At 31.8% G+C, this 18,585-nt stretch overlaps 1 protein-coding gene and 1 non-coding gene across 2 annotated transcripts in view; one reads left to right on the top strand and one right to left on the bottom strand.

Annotated features, from left to right (window-relative positions):
• Window positions 1–1,020: 1,020 nt before the first annotated feature.
• The window catches only part of LOC117112981 (C-Jun-amino-terminal kinase-interacting protein 4-like), a gene marked incomplete in the record, with an annotated part of 67,538 nt that continues 49,973 nt past the window's right edge, over window positions 1,021–18,585 (top strand). Inside the window, 4 exon segments of the mRNA XM_033256204.1 lie at window positions 1,021–1,467; window positions 6,536–6,656; window positions 6,763–6,833; window positions 12,517–12,605. Coding sequence (XP_033112095.1) covers window positions 1,168–1,467; window positions 6,536–6,656; window positions 6,763–6,833; window positions 12,517–12,605 — 581 coding nt within the window.
• Window positions 7,863–7,991, bottom strand: LOC117112990. Its single transcript, XR_004446124.1, has one exon. It is a non-coding gene; the product is annotated as a U11 spliceosomal RNA (small nuclear RNA).

An 18,585-nucleotide genomic window follows, 5' to 3' on the forward strand; every position in this document is an offset into this window, starting at 1 on the left:
CTTTATAGTGTATTTAATATTAGAGCCTGTAAGGGTCCATATATACTTGCTTAGTTCCGTGCTATTTTTATGCTTTGCGTTTCGGAATGAACGTGTATGCTTCCTATATCTGGTTTTGAACTTGTTTTCAGACAGTCCCACGTATGTTTCCTCTTTCAGGTTGTCCTCCCTAATCACAGTTGCTTGGTAGACTACTCCTTCCGTGAGACATTTGCCTGGGAGCGGGCATTCATTTTTATTGCGACGGTTGCTTCCTTCAGTGTTACTTTTAGTGTTTGTGCCGTTTGTTTTTTCATTTGCCAGTACTGATTTATTGTGTGTAGTGATGATATTGTTCATGCTAGGCATAGAACTATAGCTGAGTTTCAAAGTGTTCCTATTGAGTATTTTCCTATTGAGTATTTTCATTTACGAAAGAATCGCGTAAAAGAAACATCATATGGTTCAATCCACCATATAGAGCCAATGTCAAAACTAATATCGGACACAAATTTCTACTTCTAATAGACCAATGTTTCCCCGTCCTCTGACGTAAAGTGCCTAATCATTATCAATCAAAAAGACGCAACATAAAGGTTGAGTTCATAGCTTCGAGTATCTGCCCTGATTCATTCTCTCAACTATACACTCTCTCACACACATAGCTGCTTTCTTTCTTTCCCCATAAAATGCATTATGTTGTTCTCTATAAACGTCCGAATGTGTTACAAATTATCCACTTTTATCCACGAAAAATTAAATGAATTTTCGAGAAGGCGTTTAAAGCAAATGTGAAAAAAATAGAGTAACTAATTTCAAAAGGTAATGTTGATAATTATTATAAACAAATAACATTTAAAAAAATGTTTTGAGTTTTCGGTGTGAAAAGAGGGCTTGCCTAGTGCGTATTCTCCATAGAGATACTGTATAATAAGAATAATAATAGCTCTATGGTATTCTCGCTGAGGATACAAATTAATAGACATGCCCCCTCATGCGGTGAACTTACAATCACATGATTTTTTTTAAAGTGACCCCCTACTCTCACTTGCCCACTTGGCAGATGCGGAAGAAATCCTCAACCATAACAACAAGCAGGTTGTGTTCTACCTAAAATTTTAGCTATTCATGATACAGCTTATTTTACAATTTTTACATTTTAAATAAGATTACTAATCTCCAGCCGCCATGGATGACGGATTGGAGACCGTGTACGGAACAGACGATGGTAATCGGAACGTAATGTCAGAGAAAGTTACAGGCCTAGCGTCTGGAATATACCGAGAATTTGAACGGATGATTAAGCGATACGACGAGGATGTTGTAAAGGAACTCATGCCTCTGATCGTTAATGTATTGGAGGGCCTAGATACTGCACTGTTGCAAAATATTGAAAATGATGTCGAATTGGAACTGCTACGGGACGATAATGAGCAATTAATGACTCAATATGATCGAGAAAAACAACATCGCAAAGAGTCTGAGCAAGTGAGTTAAAACCCGACCCTGTTTTATTTAATTTAATAATATAATAGCCTAGGCCTAGGCCTAACTAATAATTACTTTTATTCTCTGAATTATTTTCACACTATCAACAATCAATCTTAATAATCTCATTACTTGTACTGGGCCTAGCTATACTAATTTGTGGTAAACCATTGTAAATAGCACTGTAAATTATATTTTATATGGCATATTTTTAAAATAATTAATAAATGTGTGTGCTGTTTTAAAAATAAGCATCCAATCCAATGTATTGCATAAAATCACTCCCCACTGTACTATTCTACATACATAAATTGTTAATAAATGGTTCACAAAGTTAACTAGACTATCCCATTGTGCATCCAACAATTATGACGAGTCCTCAAGCCCATGGAACATCAACCATAGTTCTCCAATTTCACATAATTAGGCCTATAATAATCAGTTTTGTATGTCTGATATTGATTTTGATGTTTTTTTGACAGTTTAAATGTTTTCAAATCAAATGTTATTAGTAATTTTTTAATGTATTTTTATATCTATTTACATAAATATATTATATGTATTTTAACCTGTTAGTTGCGGTTGTTATCGCTGTTGGTTATTAAGAATAACTAAATAAATAAATAATAAATATAAAAAGACCAAGTATGTAGATGAAAGCTTAAACTGACAAATGACTAGCATCTTCATATCAGAAAGAAAAGCCAGAAAGATTTTCGAACTTGACACTAAGCATAAACAGTGGGGGCTCCAGAAAATTGCCGAACCGCAGGTCCGAACTAACAGGCCGAATAGAGGTCAGGTCACGGTCCCGTAATAGAAATCCCTTGTAGGGTTTATTCGAAAAGTTTTTATGGCGTCAGTGTTGCCGAAATTGTGTTTCTACAGTACACCACAGTGTTAGTGATAGGCAATAAAAAAAAAAACATTATTCGGATAGGCAGATTTTACTTTTGGTCCGACAACTTTGCTGTGGTGCTGGGGCCTGTCCGATAGAAGTCCCTCCCTGACCCCCGGCTGGCGCCACCACTTTGCATAAGCACATTGGGTTTGTCACCTTTTCGTAGAAAACATAATAATAAAATACTATTACCATTTTGTATAGCGCCATAATATTGTTTGATTTTATTCTATATTATATACAGTAGGCATTATAAATTGACTTGTATTTTGAATTATGTCTTTATGTAAGTCAATTTAATACTTTTAAGACTTGTTATGAGGATTGAACATTATTATTATTATTATTATTTTATTATTATGTTGTAATGATGTTGTTTGTACTGTTTTTAAATTTTATTAAAATAGAGGGCCCCTGGATTGAATATCAGTTAACCTACTGGGCTAAACTGGAATCGTTACCCTCTTTAAAGATGGTTGAAATAAATAAATATCCACAAGAATGCCCTAATGGCTCTGTCTCAAGTCAAAAGATAAAGCGTGAAGAAAAAAGAATTGTTTCAAGTATTTAAAGAATGAAAGGGATCTCATAGGCCAAATGGAGTGTAGAAGGTCATTCAAAAATCTTTAGAAAAGTGCAAGAGAACTACATGGTCTACCATATTCAACAACATCAGCCTCTGTATCCAGCTACCAAGGCCTATTGTTCTGTCCATTTAACACTAACTTGTCCCAAGCTCAAGACATTGGAACTAGCTATTGTTGATCCATTTAACAGCTATTGTAACTCTGAACCAATCAACAGTAGGCTCCACCCTTTGCGTTATATACTGTACCACCTAAGGCCAAGTAAAAAAATAAAGTAGTTACTCGTCCTAATATTTTGAAAAAGGGAGAAAGAGGGCACTGACTTTAAAGAAAATCAGTTAGCTGACTTCATTATCGTAATAAGCAGTAGCACCATCATTTGTCAATCAGGTTATCACCATCAAGTTATTATTATCAGTCATCATAATTATCGCAACCATTATCAATCGTTGTCATCATCATATCAATTGTTATTACCGTCGTCATTTACAATCATAATACGTGTTGAAATGTTGATTGTCCTGCATATTGAAAACTTTATTTAGTCCGAAATTGAAGTTTGTAGCATTAGCAAAGCTCATAAAAATTAGAGTAGAGTATAAACTGTAAGTAACAAGAAATCCCTTACCATTGCACCAAATATTATATGAATATGACGCATTTCTGCTGTTTGTTTTCTGATTCTAAATTGCAACATTGCTCGCTTTAGAAAACTTTCAACATTAGAAAGTCACTCAAGGAAGTTACTCAAATATGTCCTTGTGCTAACTAAGATCCTCAGAAGCATTTCTGCAACTCATCATACAAAACTCAGCAGAGGTTTCTCTTTAAATGCTAAAAGCTGATCATTGTTATTATTTTTTATATTGCTATTATTACGACATGTTAGAATTGTTGATGTGATCCCTAAAGCTGTGTTAGTTCTATTATCATCTTGTGGTGATCATGTGGTTACATTGTACTTGTACTATGTTTGATTAAAGACTATTATGGTGTACAATTGTGAACCACTGTATGTGGCAAAGACAAGCCAAACCAGTCACTCGTCACAAGAATCTTTAGTTATTAATGCAGGGTTAAACATTAAGATGAGCGCTGTAAAATGGTAAAAAAAAATCATTTAAATCCGACTTTTCCTTATGAAGTTACAAGCATTCAAACATAGAGTATAGAGCTGTTTAAAGAAAAATATTTGAGAAATCGGCCTTCAAAGTTTATGATTTCAGGCATTTCTCAGGAGAGACCATCACCAAATCATTAAAAAATGTTGTTTTAACATTGAAAATGGGAAAAATAACAGCATGGCATGATGTATATATAAAGGTTAGTTTAGTGCTATAAAATATATTTCAAAAATGTTGGCATTCCAGCATGTTTTGACCATTATCTCTGAAACATGAATTGCGACGAGTGACTGGTTTGGCTTGACTTTGCCACATATTTAAAAGCCAAACAATAAAATATTAAATTATTATTAATATGTCTGTGTAATCAATTTTTTAATTAGGGGTTTCTGTATAATATGGCACTTTTTATGATTGCTACTTGATATGAACTTTAGAATTTGGCCTATAGCTAGAGTATACACCATTTTTGCTAATTTTAAATGAAAATTTACGATAACTTGTCAACTACCCTTGGGGACTTCTAGAGACCTACTAGGCATTTTTTGCTACGTAGTTACCAGTGTGAGCTAGCTGCTCAGGCTAGGCTAGGCCGCTGTATGTCCCCCCGTGAAAAGTTGCAAGACGTTGGTAGCGCTGTTTCAAAATAGACCCGATAAAATGGTGTATTGTTTTTGCAACGGTAATAAGAAGTTAGAACAATATTAAATTATCTTCTTGTGTATTTATGTAATTGAAAATTATTCAATTTTTTAATACTGATATCGAAGCTTTACCATGTTAGTATTTTTTAGGGTATATTCAAATTTTAATCAAACTGTTTTAATTTGGTCATCATACCAATGAAATGATATTTTTTTAGTTCAAATCTAAATATCTTTAGTTAGTACATAGAATAAATTTCCATTTTATAAAAATTCAAATTTTATCAATTTTCTAACAAGCATTTCTAACAACATTAAAATAAACTATGGTATACAATTAAAAATTACAAAAAAGATGACTATTAATATTACTTACCATTATTATTACAATTATTACCATTCTTATCATCACCATTATCATTATTAGAAGGAAGAATACAAGAACTTACAACTCTAATCAGCAAAAAAAAAATTACAAAAATAAATCAAAATTGTTATATAAACCCCCCCCCCAACACAAACAAATTATAGTTTAAGAATATGGAATTGTTCACAGAAAAAATTTATGGTCAATTCACCGTTTGACATTTAAAGTCAAGGAGATTTTCAATCAGAGACAATCAGTGTACACTAATAATAATAATAATAATAATAATAATAATATTAATAATAATAATAGTAATAATAATACCTCACACTCATATACTCTACCTCGTATTGATGTTATTACTGCTCTTAACTTATGCAAATTTAGTCAGTTTGATAACAGTAACTAACTAAATTTCCTACTGATGTTTGAGATTTGTGTTTACAGCTGCAACAAGCTTCAAACCTATTAATTATTGTTATGATTTTTGTGTGTGTGAGTATTTGAAGAGCTTTAATTGACTGCATGATTCATTAATTATTTATGTTAATGAGTTATTCCTGTTCATGTCTCATTTTAAAATTGGTTGATCACCTTGGGATAAAGATTTCATTCATTCATTCATTCAAGGTTTATTCCAAAATGCGTCGCAGTTGAAAACTGAATTACAACAAATGGTTACAATATAAAATTATTAAAATTTACAAATATAAAAACATTAGCAATATAGGTCTATTTACAAATATTTGAAACATAGAAAAACAACAATTCATCAAGATCAATATATAAAAACGATTGAAAAATTAACGCAGGAAACCTAGAAACCCAATATGCAGTACTTATCATCATTATCATCATCATAAAAATTATCTTTATTATAATTATTATTATTATTATTATTATTGTTATTTATTTAATTATTATTTATTATTATTAAGAGCATTGACAAGGTAAGGAATGGGGCTATTTTTGTAACGCAAGGTGTCAAAAGGTGGGCAGGTAAGATTTAATGCTTCAGTTCCAGAAATTGTTTTAATTGACGAAAACGAATTATCAAATTTTTTTTTTTTGAGAAGGGTAAAGTGTACAAACGTAGGCCCTATGTTGTCGAACAAATTAAGGAGATAAAATACCTCTTATAATATGCGCTCAGAATGCTTATTTATAAGCAACTTTAAATGGCTTAGAACCCACTGGCTCTGTCGGAAATTGTCTGACCAATGTCAAACCATTTGCTGTACCCCTATCTTTTCTTTCCACACCAAATTTCCCAATGAACAAGTATTTAAAGAATATTACATATCAAAATAAAAAAATATTTTACAGGTAGATGACAATTGAAAAATTTAGCATACTATTTTTTAAGGAAAAAAAAAAAAAATGTGTCGAAATATCAAACTTTGTGGAAATTACTTACTTTTATTGATTATTTTGTTTTGTTTCAGAAATTACTTGAATATGAAGATACTAATGATCAAGAGAGAAGGAGTCTTCAAAATAGATTGGAAAGTTTAGAAAGTAGTCAAAAACATTCTCAACTCAAACTGAAAAATTTGACAGATCAGAGTAAGTAAATTAATATTACATCATCCATATTGATAATATAAATTTTGATCAATATCTTTTATGATGATGATTTATGAAAATTTTTGATGTCCTTTACTTTTTATAGTCAGTCGACATGAGGAGCGTGAAGGTGAATTGAAGAAGGATTATAATATTCTACAAAAGAGACATAATGAGGTAGGTGCTGTTTACTTTTCATTAAGCTTATTGCACACTGCACCAATAGTTATATGTTTTCGCGATTCCTTAAGGAACGCAAAAAGTGACAATGTGTATGGAACATTTTTGATAACAATCTGTCAAGTGTGCCTTTGAAAAACTGTGGACTACTTCTTGAGTCACTACTATGATCTTGCTTACGTAGTGTGGTAGAAGGATTCGCAGGTAAGATACCTGACATGGGCTGCGACGTAAACGCTCCTTCTGTGGCCTGGACAGGGGGGCTGAAATGGGCCAGTGCACCGGGGTAACCCCATACTCTTCTTGAGGGATGTACTGGGTTCTGGGTGCACATGAACCAATTGTGTACACTGGACCCACCTGACTGGACCTACGGTTTAGATTACTTAACCCAAGAGACCACCACCAGAACCATAGGCGAGCCTGCCGTTTGGACTGCTCTTACCTTATAATTTGCACCTACATCGATGACCATCCTGGGACTATTTTTAAAGTACAACAGATTAGATGTTTGTCTCTCACGAGGTTTGTTTACAGCAGGTCACGTATCATATAGTGGGTATTACTAGTGTATGGTGAACGTACAGTGCGATCAGTGTAAAAGTATAGGAAAGGGTAATTTTGTGGTTTTGAAAACATTCGCCCATCATTAACGTGAGAGATAACAGGCTAGGAAAGGCACTACGATGGTTCAATATGCTTTGTGTGCTTTTGAATTTGTGTGATCCTTCGTAAAGCTGGCATTGTAATCATAGCGTGTTGAAATCGGAGGTTGCGGATGAAGGACTCAGTGTTAGCAAACCATTTATGGTGGAACTTGATGTCAATTTCCAATGAATTTTTTATAGTTACTGGTATTCCAACGAACATTATTCAACATCAAATATGTGTTTTACAGCACAAATACTCCGAAGAAGATACACATTTCCCTATCACCGGGTGTGTCTGACTATTCATATTATTCATACTGCTATCTTCTATAGAATCTTAATAGCTGAATGTAATAAGTCTATTCTTAACTTGTTTTGTGGCGTCAGTGCTAGAGGCAACCAACAGCCGTAATTTCCAAAGATTGTGCTTCCGAAATCTCTTGATAGCGATTCCGCCCAGAAGTCCCGAAGGACCTCTGAGTACCATTCGGTAAAAGCCCTTTTTAATCAAGATGTTTGTGAACATAGTTTATATATTAATGAAGTTTTCACATAATCTTGGTGTTGAATTTATGAGTTCACAAAAGTTTTAATATTTTTAATATTGTAGTACTTAGAATTGCTGGTACAATTCATTATACAATTCTTAAATAACATAATAATTTGTATAACATATTGTTCATTAAATTTTCAAATAAAATTATTTAAAAGTCTTTCATTCACTCCCTTATGAATTCATTTTTATTCATTCATTATTTTTTTCAATTATCCATTTATTCATCTTTTATTTTCATTTATCCACAATCAATCAATTAATCACGTATTCCTTATTCAGTAAATCAATCATTCATTAAATTACTTTGTAATTTATTCCCTATTAATCAATCAATCATTTATTCCTTATGTATCTTCTATTTTAATTTATTCACTGAAAACATAGACTCTGTTGACCCAGTGGGGAAACACTAATAAAAACATTAATTACAGCAGTTACTTTACTGATAATTTCTTTTAACTAATTAGTGACTATCGAGGAATTCTGTCCTTGGCAAGTACAGTAACTACTGAGCTTTCGCAAATGCAGCACGAATGTACTCTAGGACTAAAAGCAATGAACAGTGACCGTCCTTGATACTCGCCTGCAGTTTGATCATTCGCAGTAGTGTGTGACGTGGTTAAGCCGACACACGTCCTCTTTTTTAGGTATCCCTAAAGAGTGCTGGTTGGCTGCTTGAGTTAGTCGTTCGTGATTCTCCACGGACGATAAATTGGCCAAACACAGTTCGTGATTTTGCCACCAACGAGAAGCTACGGGGGTGGGTGGGTCGTGCATGCGCAGATATATTTTCGTGTCAGATCACCGTCCTTGAGTCCGTCCGTCGTTGATGCAAAAGCTCACTAACATCCCGAACACAAACCTTGCACATAATTTCCTTGTATTTTCTAAAGTTCAAAAACAGATATTATTCAATGATGAGTAACAATGTGACTAATTAGTGACTAATGGGTGCTCTAATTACTCTAAGATAAATACTAATTGTTAAAATCTGGCCTTGGCAATTGGATGTTGTGAAGTGATATCACTGGGCGTCTACAGAAAGCTACTGGAGACTAAATGAAATTTGACTTGAATGACTTCAATTTTTATTTGCATTTGTACTCATTATTGAAAGACAAAAAAAAAACAAAACAACAAATTCTTGTGTTGGCCATGTTTTGAGAGAATAAAAAAAATATAGATAGTTCAGTAGGAAAAGTTTTTTTTTTCTTTTTTTAACCAATAATGTGTTTATGCCTAAAAATTATTAAATAGTAAATACACAATAAGTACAAAAAAGATCATTACACTGTCGCATTGCCTATTCCAGCCTTTTTAGCTCATTAAAAAAATATTTTTTGTAGTAGTGAAAAAAAAACAAACAATGAACTAAAATGCCAAACTCAATTCCGTACATTTTTTTCAGGCGTGGCCAACGCAATCATTTTTTTTTTATGTGGACTTACATTAATTTTATTTAAATTATTGAAAATTGAGCTTTATAAATTATCAAAAAGTATTTAAAATCATATAATTAATTAAATTGATATCAAACTTCAAATCATTTTCAAAGATTTTCATTCGACAAAATATCTCTACAGTAACTTTAAATGTAGATTTTATCAATACAATAATTTTTAAGACCCTAACTATCCTCTTTTAGGAAGGAAAAAAGCAAAAATTGAAGAATAAAATTTGATGATAAGTAGAAGCGTGTGGCACAGCGTGATCTTAAGATTGGGAGTTTGAGATCGGCACTCGTCGCATTTCTTGTGTCCTTGGGCAAAGGCACTTTACGTTTGCCTCTCTCCACCCAGGAGTATTATATGGGTACCTGGTAGGATGTTGTGGTATTGAACGTATGTGCTTTTGCGTATGAAGCAGCATGACTAGGGATACTCCCCAGGGGGATACTCCCCAGGGAGCAGAGAATGTTGTTGGCTTGCCAACTAAGTATCCATTGACTAGGGAAATTACTGATGCCAATGCCTTTGTATATTCTCCAGAGTATGAAAGGCACAGTATAAATTTGAATAATAAAAAAAAAAATAAATTGCACTTAGAGTTGGTGTATTCACCAGAGATTTAAGAAGCAAAATACCACATAGCATTTCTGACGAACATTGCAGACCATCAAGTCTGTCCGTGAGGGCTCTCTGACACGACCGACCAATCAGCATTATAAAAAGATATCGGTGATAGTGTACAGTGATTTTATAGAATCCGAGTTTATTAGACTTTCCAATACATTAAAAAAAAATGCTGTAAATAGCCTCAAAAAGCATTTAAAATATATATAATGATGAATACATTTTGTAGCATTATGTATGAAGTCTGTAAATGTTACACTCACCACTGCAATGCATTGTGGAACTAAAAATAGAATAATGGAGTAATTCCTTGTTAGCCGACCCAACATGCTACAATTCATGTACCTACAGTAAGGCTTCTTAAGTACTTTTCTTCATCAATTTAGCTGTCATCTTAGCGAAATGTCATTCTAGTTATTGCCATATGGAACAAACTTGCATTGCTCTCAAGTCTTAGGCATTGGGCTGGCTAAAACATGTTAAATATTACTCTGTATATGGCCTACTGTACTCTAATTCTATCCATTATTTCTCTAGTGTAAATACAAAAAAAAAAATTCATTAATAGCTTTGTCCCAACCCATTCTTAACCTTATTATTGACTACAGGTCAACCAGAGAAACATACATTTTCTCATCTACTTCCAGTGAATAAGATTGCAAATGACATGGTACTGTAAGTATATAATAGTACCAATAATATATTAATATAAATAAATTGACACAGTCCTCAGGGAAATGAGAGGTCAGTCCCAATCTTGGTGCTTATGCTTTTAATTCAAATTAACAATATGACCCAAAAAAGTGGTACCAAAAAATAATAAAACAGGATAAGACAAAAAATACTAAGTGAATGAACTCAGATATACTAACCCAAGTTGAAAATTTTGAGGGTCCTCAATACAAAGAGAAAACATAAAAAATTACAGATTAGGACAAATAAGATTAATTGCTAGTTTTATTTCCCCACCCGCATCATATTTTGGAGCCTCATGAAAAATTTGCTATTTGTTGTTTTTCAAAAAAACAATCTTTTTTTTTTTTTTTTTGGAAAAAAAAAATAATGATGGTCTTGAACATTATCAAAACCTAAAAAGAAATGGAAACATAAATAATAGCAGTGACATAACACCATTTAACATCTTTTATAAAAAAGAAAAAAATGTTATTATATTTATTTATAGCCTTGTTTACCTCCAGTACAGTATGTAGGATAGCAAATAGGAAATAAGCTCACCAAAAAATAATTTCAAATCCAGGACATGAATCTAATAAATTAATTTTATTTGACCTAAAGAACCCTTAACAAACAAAAGACAGAAAATCACAGATTGAAATATTTATACAGAGGTTTACAATGGGAGATTTCCAGGTAAATGCAATATAACGTGAGGCTTGAGGTTCAAAGTGTTGCAGATTCGTTTAATTTGGGAAGATTGCGAATTCCAATCCCTCTTGCTGATTGTTAAAGAAACGTATTATTAAACGTGTCAGGGGGAGCTCTGAAATTTGTAACATAATCTACAATGTCCATGCGTATAGTAATCACAGATTAGTTCCAACTTAGCAAGATAATTCAAAACATGTTTTGCTGTTGTAGTGTAAGTTCTTGACAAATACCATGAAGTGTAGGCCCTACTGTAGCTAAGTCTAATAGAAAATAATTACACCAACCCAAGCATTTTCTATGCCTTCCAGCAGTGGCATTAGCATTTCCGCGACAAGTGAACCAGTGGCTTTTCGTTTCCGAAAGGTGGGCTACAAATGCCATTGTGAGAATAAGAATAATTGCTAATTTAAAGGAAATAATTGAAGAAACGAGTAAAGAAAACCCTTTTAAACATGTACTTTACCTCACCGTTTTTTGTGTTTCTGATTCTTTATTTAAAGCCATAGCTCTAAGACACAGAAAGCATATTTGACAAAAAACTTGGGAGCAGGTAATGAGATACAGAATATTTACTGGGAAAAAAAGGGGATATAATCACCTTTTTGTTCACCGTTTACCCCCAGTTTTTAAATATTCAAAAATCTATATCTCATTAAACACTACTGAGTTTTTCGTCAAATATGTTTTTTGTGTCATATAAAAATCAATTGTACAAAACATACCAAAAATTTGTTTTGCTTCAGAGGCTGGCTTTCAAACAATGCTAATGAGATAAAATTATATATGAAGTGAATATTTCAAGACCCTGGTGAATTTTGGAATTATTCATATTGATGTGAAATATGATAAATGGATTGCTATATTGCTAGCAATAATATGTAATTTCCTTTTCATTGATGGTTTTCTTAATTTTTCATCACTGTGATTAACCTTCCATTGTGTTTTATTTAAATTAATGTATGTAACCGATTTTCTGCCATCTGGTAAATTTTGATTTTTTGTTAATTTTGCAGATGTTACAGAATTACGCTGAGAATATAGAGAAATTGAAGCAGGCGACACAGTTCGGGGATCCAGTTGCAGCCAGCCCAAGGTTATTCAAGTACGTACTGACTTTCGAGAAGAGGAGATTAGAATGAGTGATGATGTCAGTAGATATGACAGGAATATTGTTTGTGGGGTATGAGTAATGTCTGTGGGTATGTCAAAAATAATGTCTGACGACAGGTATTGTCTGTGTGTATGACAGGAGTAATGAGTCTGGATTTGATAAAGTAATATTTTTGGGTGTGGCGGGGTGAATTTTTTGTTGTTATGATGGGTATTATCTGTGTGTATGTGACTCTGGATTTGATAAAAGTAAGGTTTGTGGGTGTGACAGGGATAACTTTTTTGTCGTTATGACGGGTATTGCTTGTGTGTAGGATAGGAGTTATGACTCTGGATTTGGTACAAGTAATGTTTGTGGGTGTGGCAGGGATAATGTTTGTCCTTATGACACAGGTTTTATCATAATGTATGATGAGTAATGACTAAGTATGATTGATACAAAAATTGTTTGTGGGTATGGCAGATGTAAAGCAAGTTGTTATGGAAGGGGTTAATGTTAACGGGTATGTCATTTCAGGAATAATACTTCTTGGTATCTTAGTGTGTCTGTGGGTTTGACTGTCTGGTAATATGGGTGTGGTATGAATAAGTATTTGTTGGTGTGGCAGATATCATGTCTGGGTGTGGTATGAGAATGTGTGTGGATATGACAGTAGGGAAATCTGGGTGTGGTATTGTAATTTATGTGGGTATGTATGAGTAATTTATGTGGGTATGACAGGTGTAATATCTGGGTGTGTTATGAATAATGTTTGTGGTTATGTATAGGTCATTTTTGTGGTTATGTCATAGTGCCTGTGGGTAAGGTATGAGTAATATTTCTGGGTATATGACATGAATGTCTGTTGACAGGTTATTAAGAATAGAAGTATGTCATACAAGACTTAGGTTAACAGCATAAACAACATTTATAAATAGAAATGATTTGTTAAAAGACCTTGTAAGTTTGAATAAACATCATTTTTTCAACATTCATATCATTTACAGTATGTCCTAGATATGCAACATTAATGTTATTGTTGTCCATATGTTCAGCTTAGCTTCAAAGAATATGCTGATACCGGTGTCCACGATACAGTACATTAATTTGTAACTGACATTCCCTTAGAGTACCTCTGTGGCCATTCCTACCTACAGTGTATAATTATCTCACGCAAGAAATAATAGGCTATGAATATGCAGAATTTAGTTGTTATATAATCTACTAAAATATATTTTCAAGATTTGAAAATGTGTATTAGTCACATTAAAATATTACATTAGTAGTAAAACACTATGGATACAAAATTCAAAATGTTTAAGATTGTTTTTTTATTATTAATATTAATAATTAATTGTCATTGATATTATAAACTTCATTGCTCTGATTTTTTTTAATCATTTCTGTTGCTCTGTTTTATATGCAAATATGTATTCAATAATTAGTTATTATATTTTAATGTCAAAATTTAAGAATTTAAAAAATTGTATTTATACAGTGATAATTGAATACCAGCCAATTTAAAGGGCAATACAATTAATTATTTTATACTTTGTAAACTTTAGTAATATATGTTGTTTTTCAATTCAGAACTAAACTTAAATGAAGTAACCAAGTCAAATATTAAATTGTATATCTTGCATTACATTAGGCCTAATAAATATGCATGTTATTGATTATGAATATGCATGTAATTTACAAAGTAAGCCGTTCGGATATTAAACTTTATTTTTCAAGTATATTAGCTCACAAACGATAAAGTACCTTTAATATTTGCTGTGACTAAAATTTTGATGGAAAATTTTTTTACTTCTTTACAATAAGCCTCCATAATATCCCAAAAAAATATGATAAATAGTTGTTGATGTACATCATCAGATGTAGGTTAATGTTGTAATTTAGTCATAAGCTTATAGATGCTTCTATTTAAATTACATCCAACTGACTAGGAACCGACTGTAAATGACAGAGATGTTGAAGAGGTATTCTCCATATACCATACCGCTGATCACAATTAGGGATTAACTTATATTGGAGCGGCTAAGACTATTTTGAAGTCTGAAAATTGCATAACTGAAGTTCGAGAATAATTGATTATACTATAAATTAACAATTAAATGAAGTTGGAACATAATAAATAGAAGTCTTGTCCAAATAGTAATATGGTAAAAATTTCATAATAATCCGTAATGATGATGATAATAATAGTTAGGGATGAACTCAGAAAATCTGAATTTTCCTAACATTAACTCATAATTTTTAGAATGATACAATATGAAAAGATGTTAAAGAAATCAATGAAAACTGTGAATGATAAACACAACCCTTTTAATGATAATTATCACATTTAGATTTGAGCTAAGAAAATCTGAAAGTTACATGACATTTGCTCCTTATGAATATGGATGATATGACATCATCATGGTCATGCATTTCAGTAAAACACAGATATTTATCACAGAAAATTTGGTAGTACTATATGAATAGAGATTTAGATTAGCCTTAACAACACAATAAAATTGGCATTTAGTGTGTTTGTTTCCTGTATTTTTTTCTTAATAAACTTAATAATCTTAAAATTCATATTTTTAAATGTACATTGCACAATGAAATATCCATTGGAAATACAAAAATATAAATTTTTGTGACATTGATTCCCAATCCTTTTTTTGACTGGGGTACATGTTTACAAGACTTCCTAAAATCTGACAATAAGAATTAGAAATTCATTTGGGAATTCACATGTTGTTCATTCAGGAAATCAGACATGTTTGTTTTCATTTATTATCTGGTGGCCAAAACTTTTAAAAACTCCCCCAGGGTTTTAACTTGTTAAAAGATAAGCTGACCTAGATAATGGATATCTTTACAATACAACAAATGCTAAACATTCCAACCATACTTTGACACAATGAACCTAAAGAATTATCTTCGAAGATGCAGCCTATTTCAGACCGTCCCTTAATTATATACCCATATTCATACCTAACCAAGGAATATGTATATTGATCGTTGGCGTTAATAATGTCAAAATTGTAATAATGATTATTTCGAATCAATAGGGCAGGAGAGAATAATAATGTGGTGAGGGGAAAATTACATCTAATTTTGTTATTAAATTCTTTTCAAAATGAACATAAAATTGTCACCTATCCATATAACAAAATATATTTTTTTAAATAAAATCATATCTCAGTGTAGTAATTAATATTATATTTAATAAATTAGGATGATAAGAATACCATTTCAAGTCCACTAAATCATTATTGAACATTGTACTGTTTAAGATTATTAAATGTAGTGATGATGGTTGATAAAAGAGGATGATTTCTGGGGGATTGAGAGGTTGTGGTAATGCTTTAGTGATCAGTACTTATCTTTAACCTTGATAATTCAAGATGATGATTATGATGGATATGTTTGAATTAATGAGATAAATTTTGATTTTTAATATTGTAAAAGATTTTGATTTAGCTCATGAATATTAATTAATATACTTATAAATATTCATAACTTTGTAGAGTTTAATTACTATTTTGCTCCCTCTAAGTTTAGTAATTGCTAACATGCTAATTAACTGACTTGAAATTGACTAATTGACCAAACTATACTACCAGATCTTTATAAACCATTAGCTCCATTGTCTAGTCAATAGCTAGATGCTAACAACTCTTCAGATGAGCTATTGAACAGCATAGTTTAATCCAGTATTAAACAGTATCACTAAACATGCAAATCGTTGCATGTAAAAGTAACTCAAACTTCAGTTTGAAAAAATAGCACTACTTGAAAGCATGTTCCTTCTAATGTCATCCCTCCCCTGCTCTTTTATTTGTCTAACTATAAATCTTATCCATTCTCAATATTCCCCCCTCCTCTTTTTTTTTTCTTTCAGATTTCTATCTTTTGTTTGCTTGACAAGTTAATTTTCCTTATTAAACTGGTTTGTTATAATAAATGTATGATGCAAATGAGAATTATAGCATAAATTAATAAAATATAAACTGCAATAATTATAGCTATATTTGTTTTTATGTTAAATTTAAAATATTGTTTATTATGTTGCATTGCTTTCTTTGTTTTGATTTTCCTAACCATATTTATTAATATTCATTTCTATATTTTGGGGTTTCATGTTTTTCTTTTTATTCACAACTGTCTGTTTTTTCATCATTGGTACTGGTATTTCAATTTGTTGTCACTTGTGTTGGCATTGTTTCTTCTGTGTTAATAATTCTCTCCTGCTTTACACAACACCTATTCAGTTACACCTGCAGCGGTGTATTTAAATCACTCAAGTATATGTAAATACACAGTTGTTTCCTGTATCAGTTTGAGTGCAAGATTTTCACCACCGTCATAATCATAATGATAATTATAACAAAATCATAATTATTAACAATAACAATAATAGTAGTGTTATAATGAAGTTGATTGTATTTTGATACATAAATAATAATTATTATTACATCACAATTAACTTAATAATAATAATAATAGTAATAATAATAATTTTACACTGGTATAGCGCATAATACAAGAAAAAGCTTCCATACGCTTCACATTATAAAAAATATAAACAAATGAAATATAATATAATATAATTCAACACCATTGTCTCGGTCTGATTTACTGTCGCAATATATCACTGTACACTCACAAGCTAAGGGGCAAAAAACAAATAAAATATTATATAACATAATTATAATTATAATGGTTATTATAATAATTAATATTAATTATTATTATACTTATATATAATTAATAATTAAGTATTAATGTTGTTAAATATCAATGTTTTATTATCAATATTCCTCATTCCAGCTACAAAACACGTCCGCATGATCAATCAGAGGGAGTGATTTCAGTAGCTAGAACAGCCCATGATAAAGCTGTCATCACATCCATCCTCTCAGGTCCTCATTTGCATAATATTTCTTGACTTAGCACATCTGTACATGTTCAGATTAATGCATTAATATCCCATCGCTGACATATATATCACCATGGCAACAGATTGATTTCATATTATAACAAATAAATCACAAACTCTGTGTGTAACATTTTTATCATTTAGTCAAACCAAAGAAGCACCGTCGAAATATGCCACTCCAATCCCTTCCATTGAATTTTAAAATGAGACTAACCTATTTATAGTAAATGTGTTGAACTTGTTTACTCTAAAAGGTCGAGGTCATATTTGAACATAGGCAATGCATTAACATTCTTACTTGCAAAAATGCAGTACAATGTTTTAGCAATTAGTGAATATTGGAGATTTTCCTATTAATAGAATCAGGCTCTGAAGTATTACTAGGCTTATTTCTAATAGCGTAACAAATGTCCCTTAACATATATAGAGGCCGTAATTCTCTACATTTAAACCTTCATTTAATTTCATGCATGCAAACTACTGTACAGATTAAGTATAGAATATCTGGCTATAGCGCAGGATTAATATGGTATGATGTTACTAGCATTATTGTGGTTTAGTAACAATGTTACAATAATCTTGCCTGGCAATTGAAGACAAATGCTTGTATTCTTGAACATACGTTAGTTCTAGTTAAAAATTTAATTGGATTTCTACCTCTGAACTGTCAAGGAATCATTAAAATGGCATTGTTTGAATGCTGGTTGGTCATTTTTTTACCCAAGGTCAGCGCGAGACCCCCGTATCGTTTAATGCCCGGCTTTAAAACACGGTGGCACGCCAGGCCTAGTTACTATAGTAACACAGCCCCGCTTGAGATAAGTTTAAACTGGCAGGTGGATAAACCCGGTGAGTTGAGCCGGGTTTATCCACCTATACTAGTCTGAACTAGGCCTATGAATGAATAACTAGAGCATTCTGATTTTGGCAGAATGACTTAATAATTTTTAAGGGGACTAACAGTGTTAAAAAGCACTTTGAGGTTCTGGGCATGCAATATGATATAATTAAAATATTGTTATTAATGCTATTTTTATTATTATCATTATTGTTATAATG

Source organism: Anneissia japonica, unplaced genomic scaffold (genome assembly GCF_011630105.1).
Source record: "Anneissia japonica isolate Jap-2015-1 unplaced genomic scaffold, ASM1163010v1 scaffold3066_len296678_cov185, whole genome shotgun sequence".
Taxonomy (NCBI): domain Eukaryota; kingdom Metazoa; phylum Echinodermata; class Crinoidea; order Comatulida; family Comatulidae; genus Anneissia; species Anneissia japonica.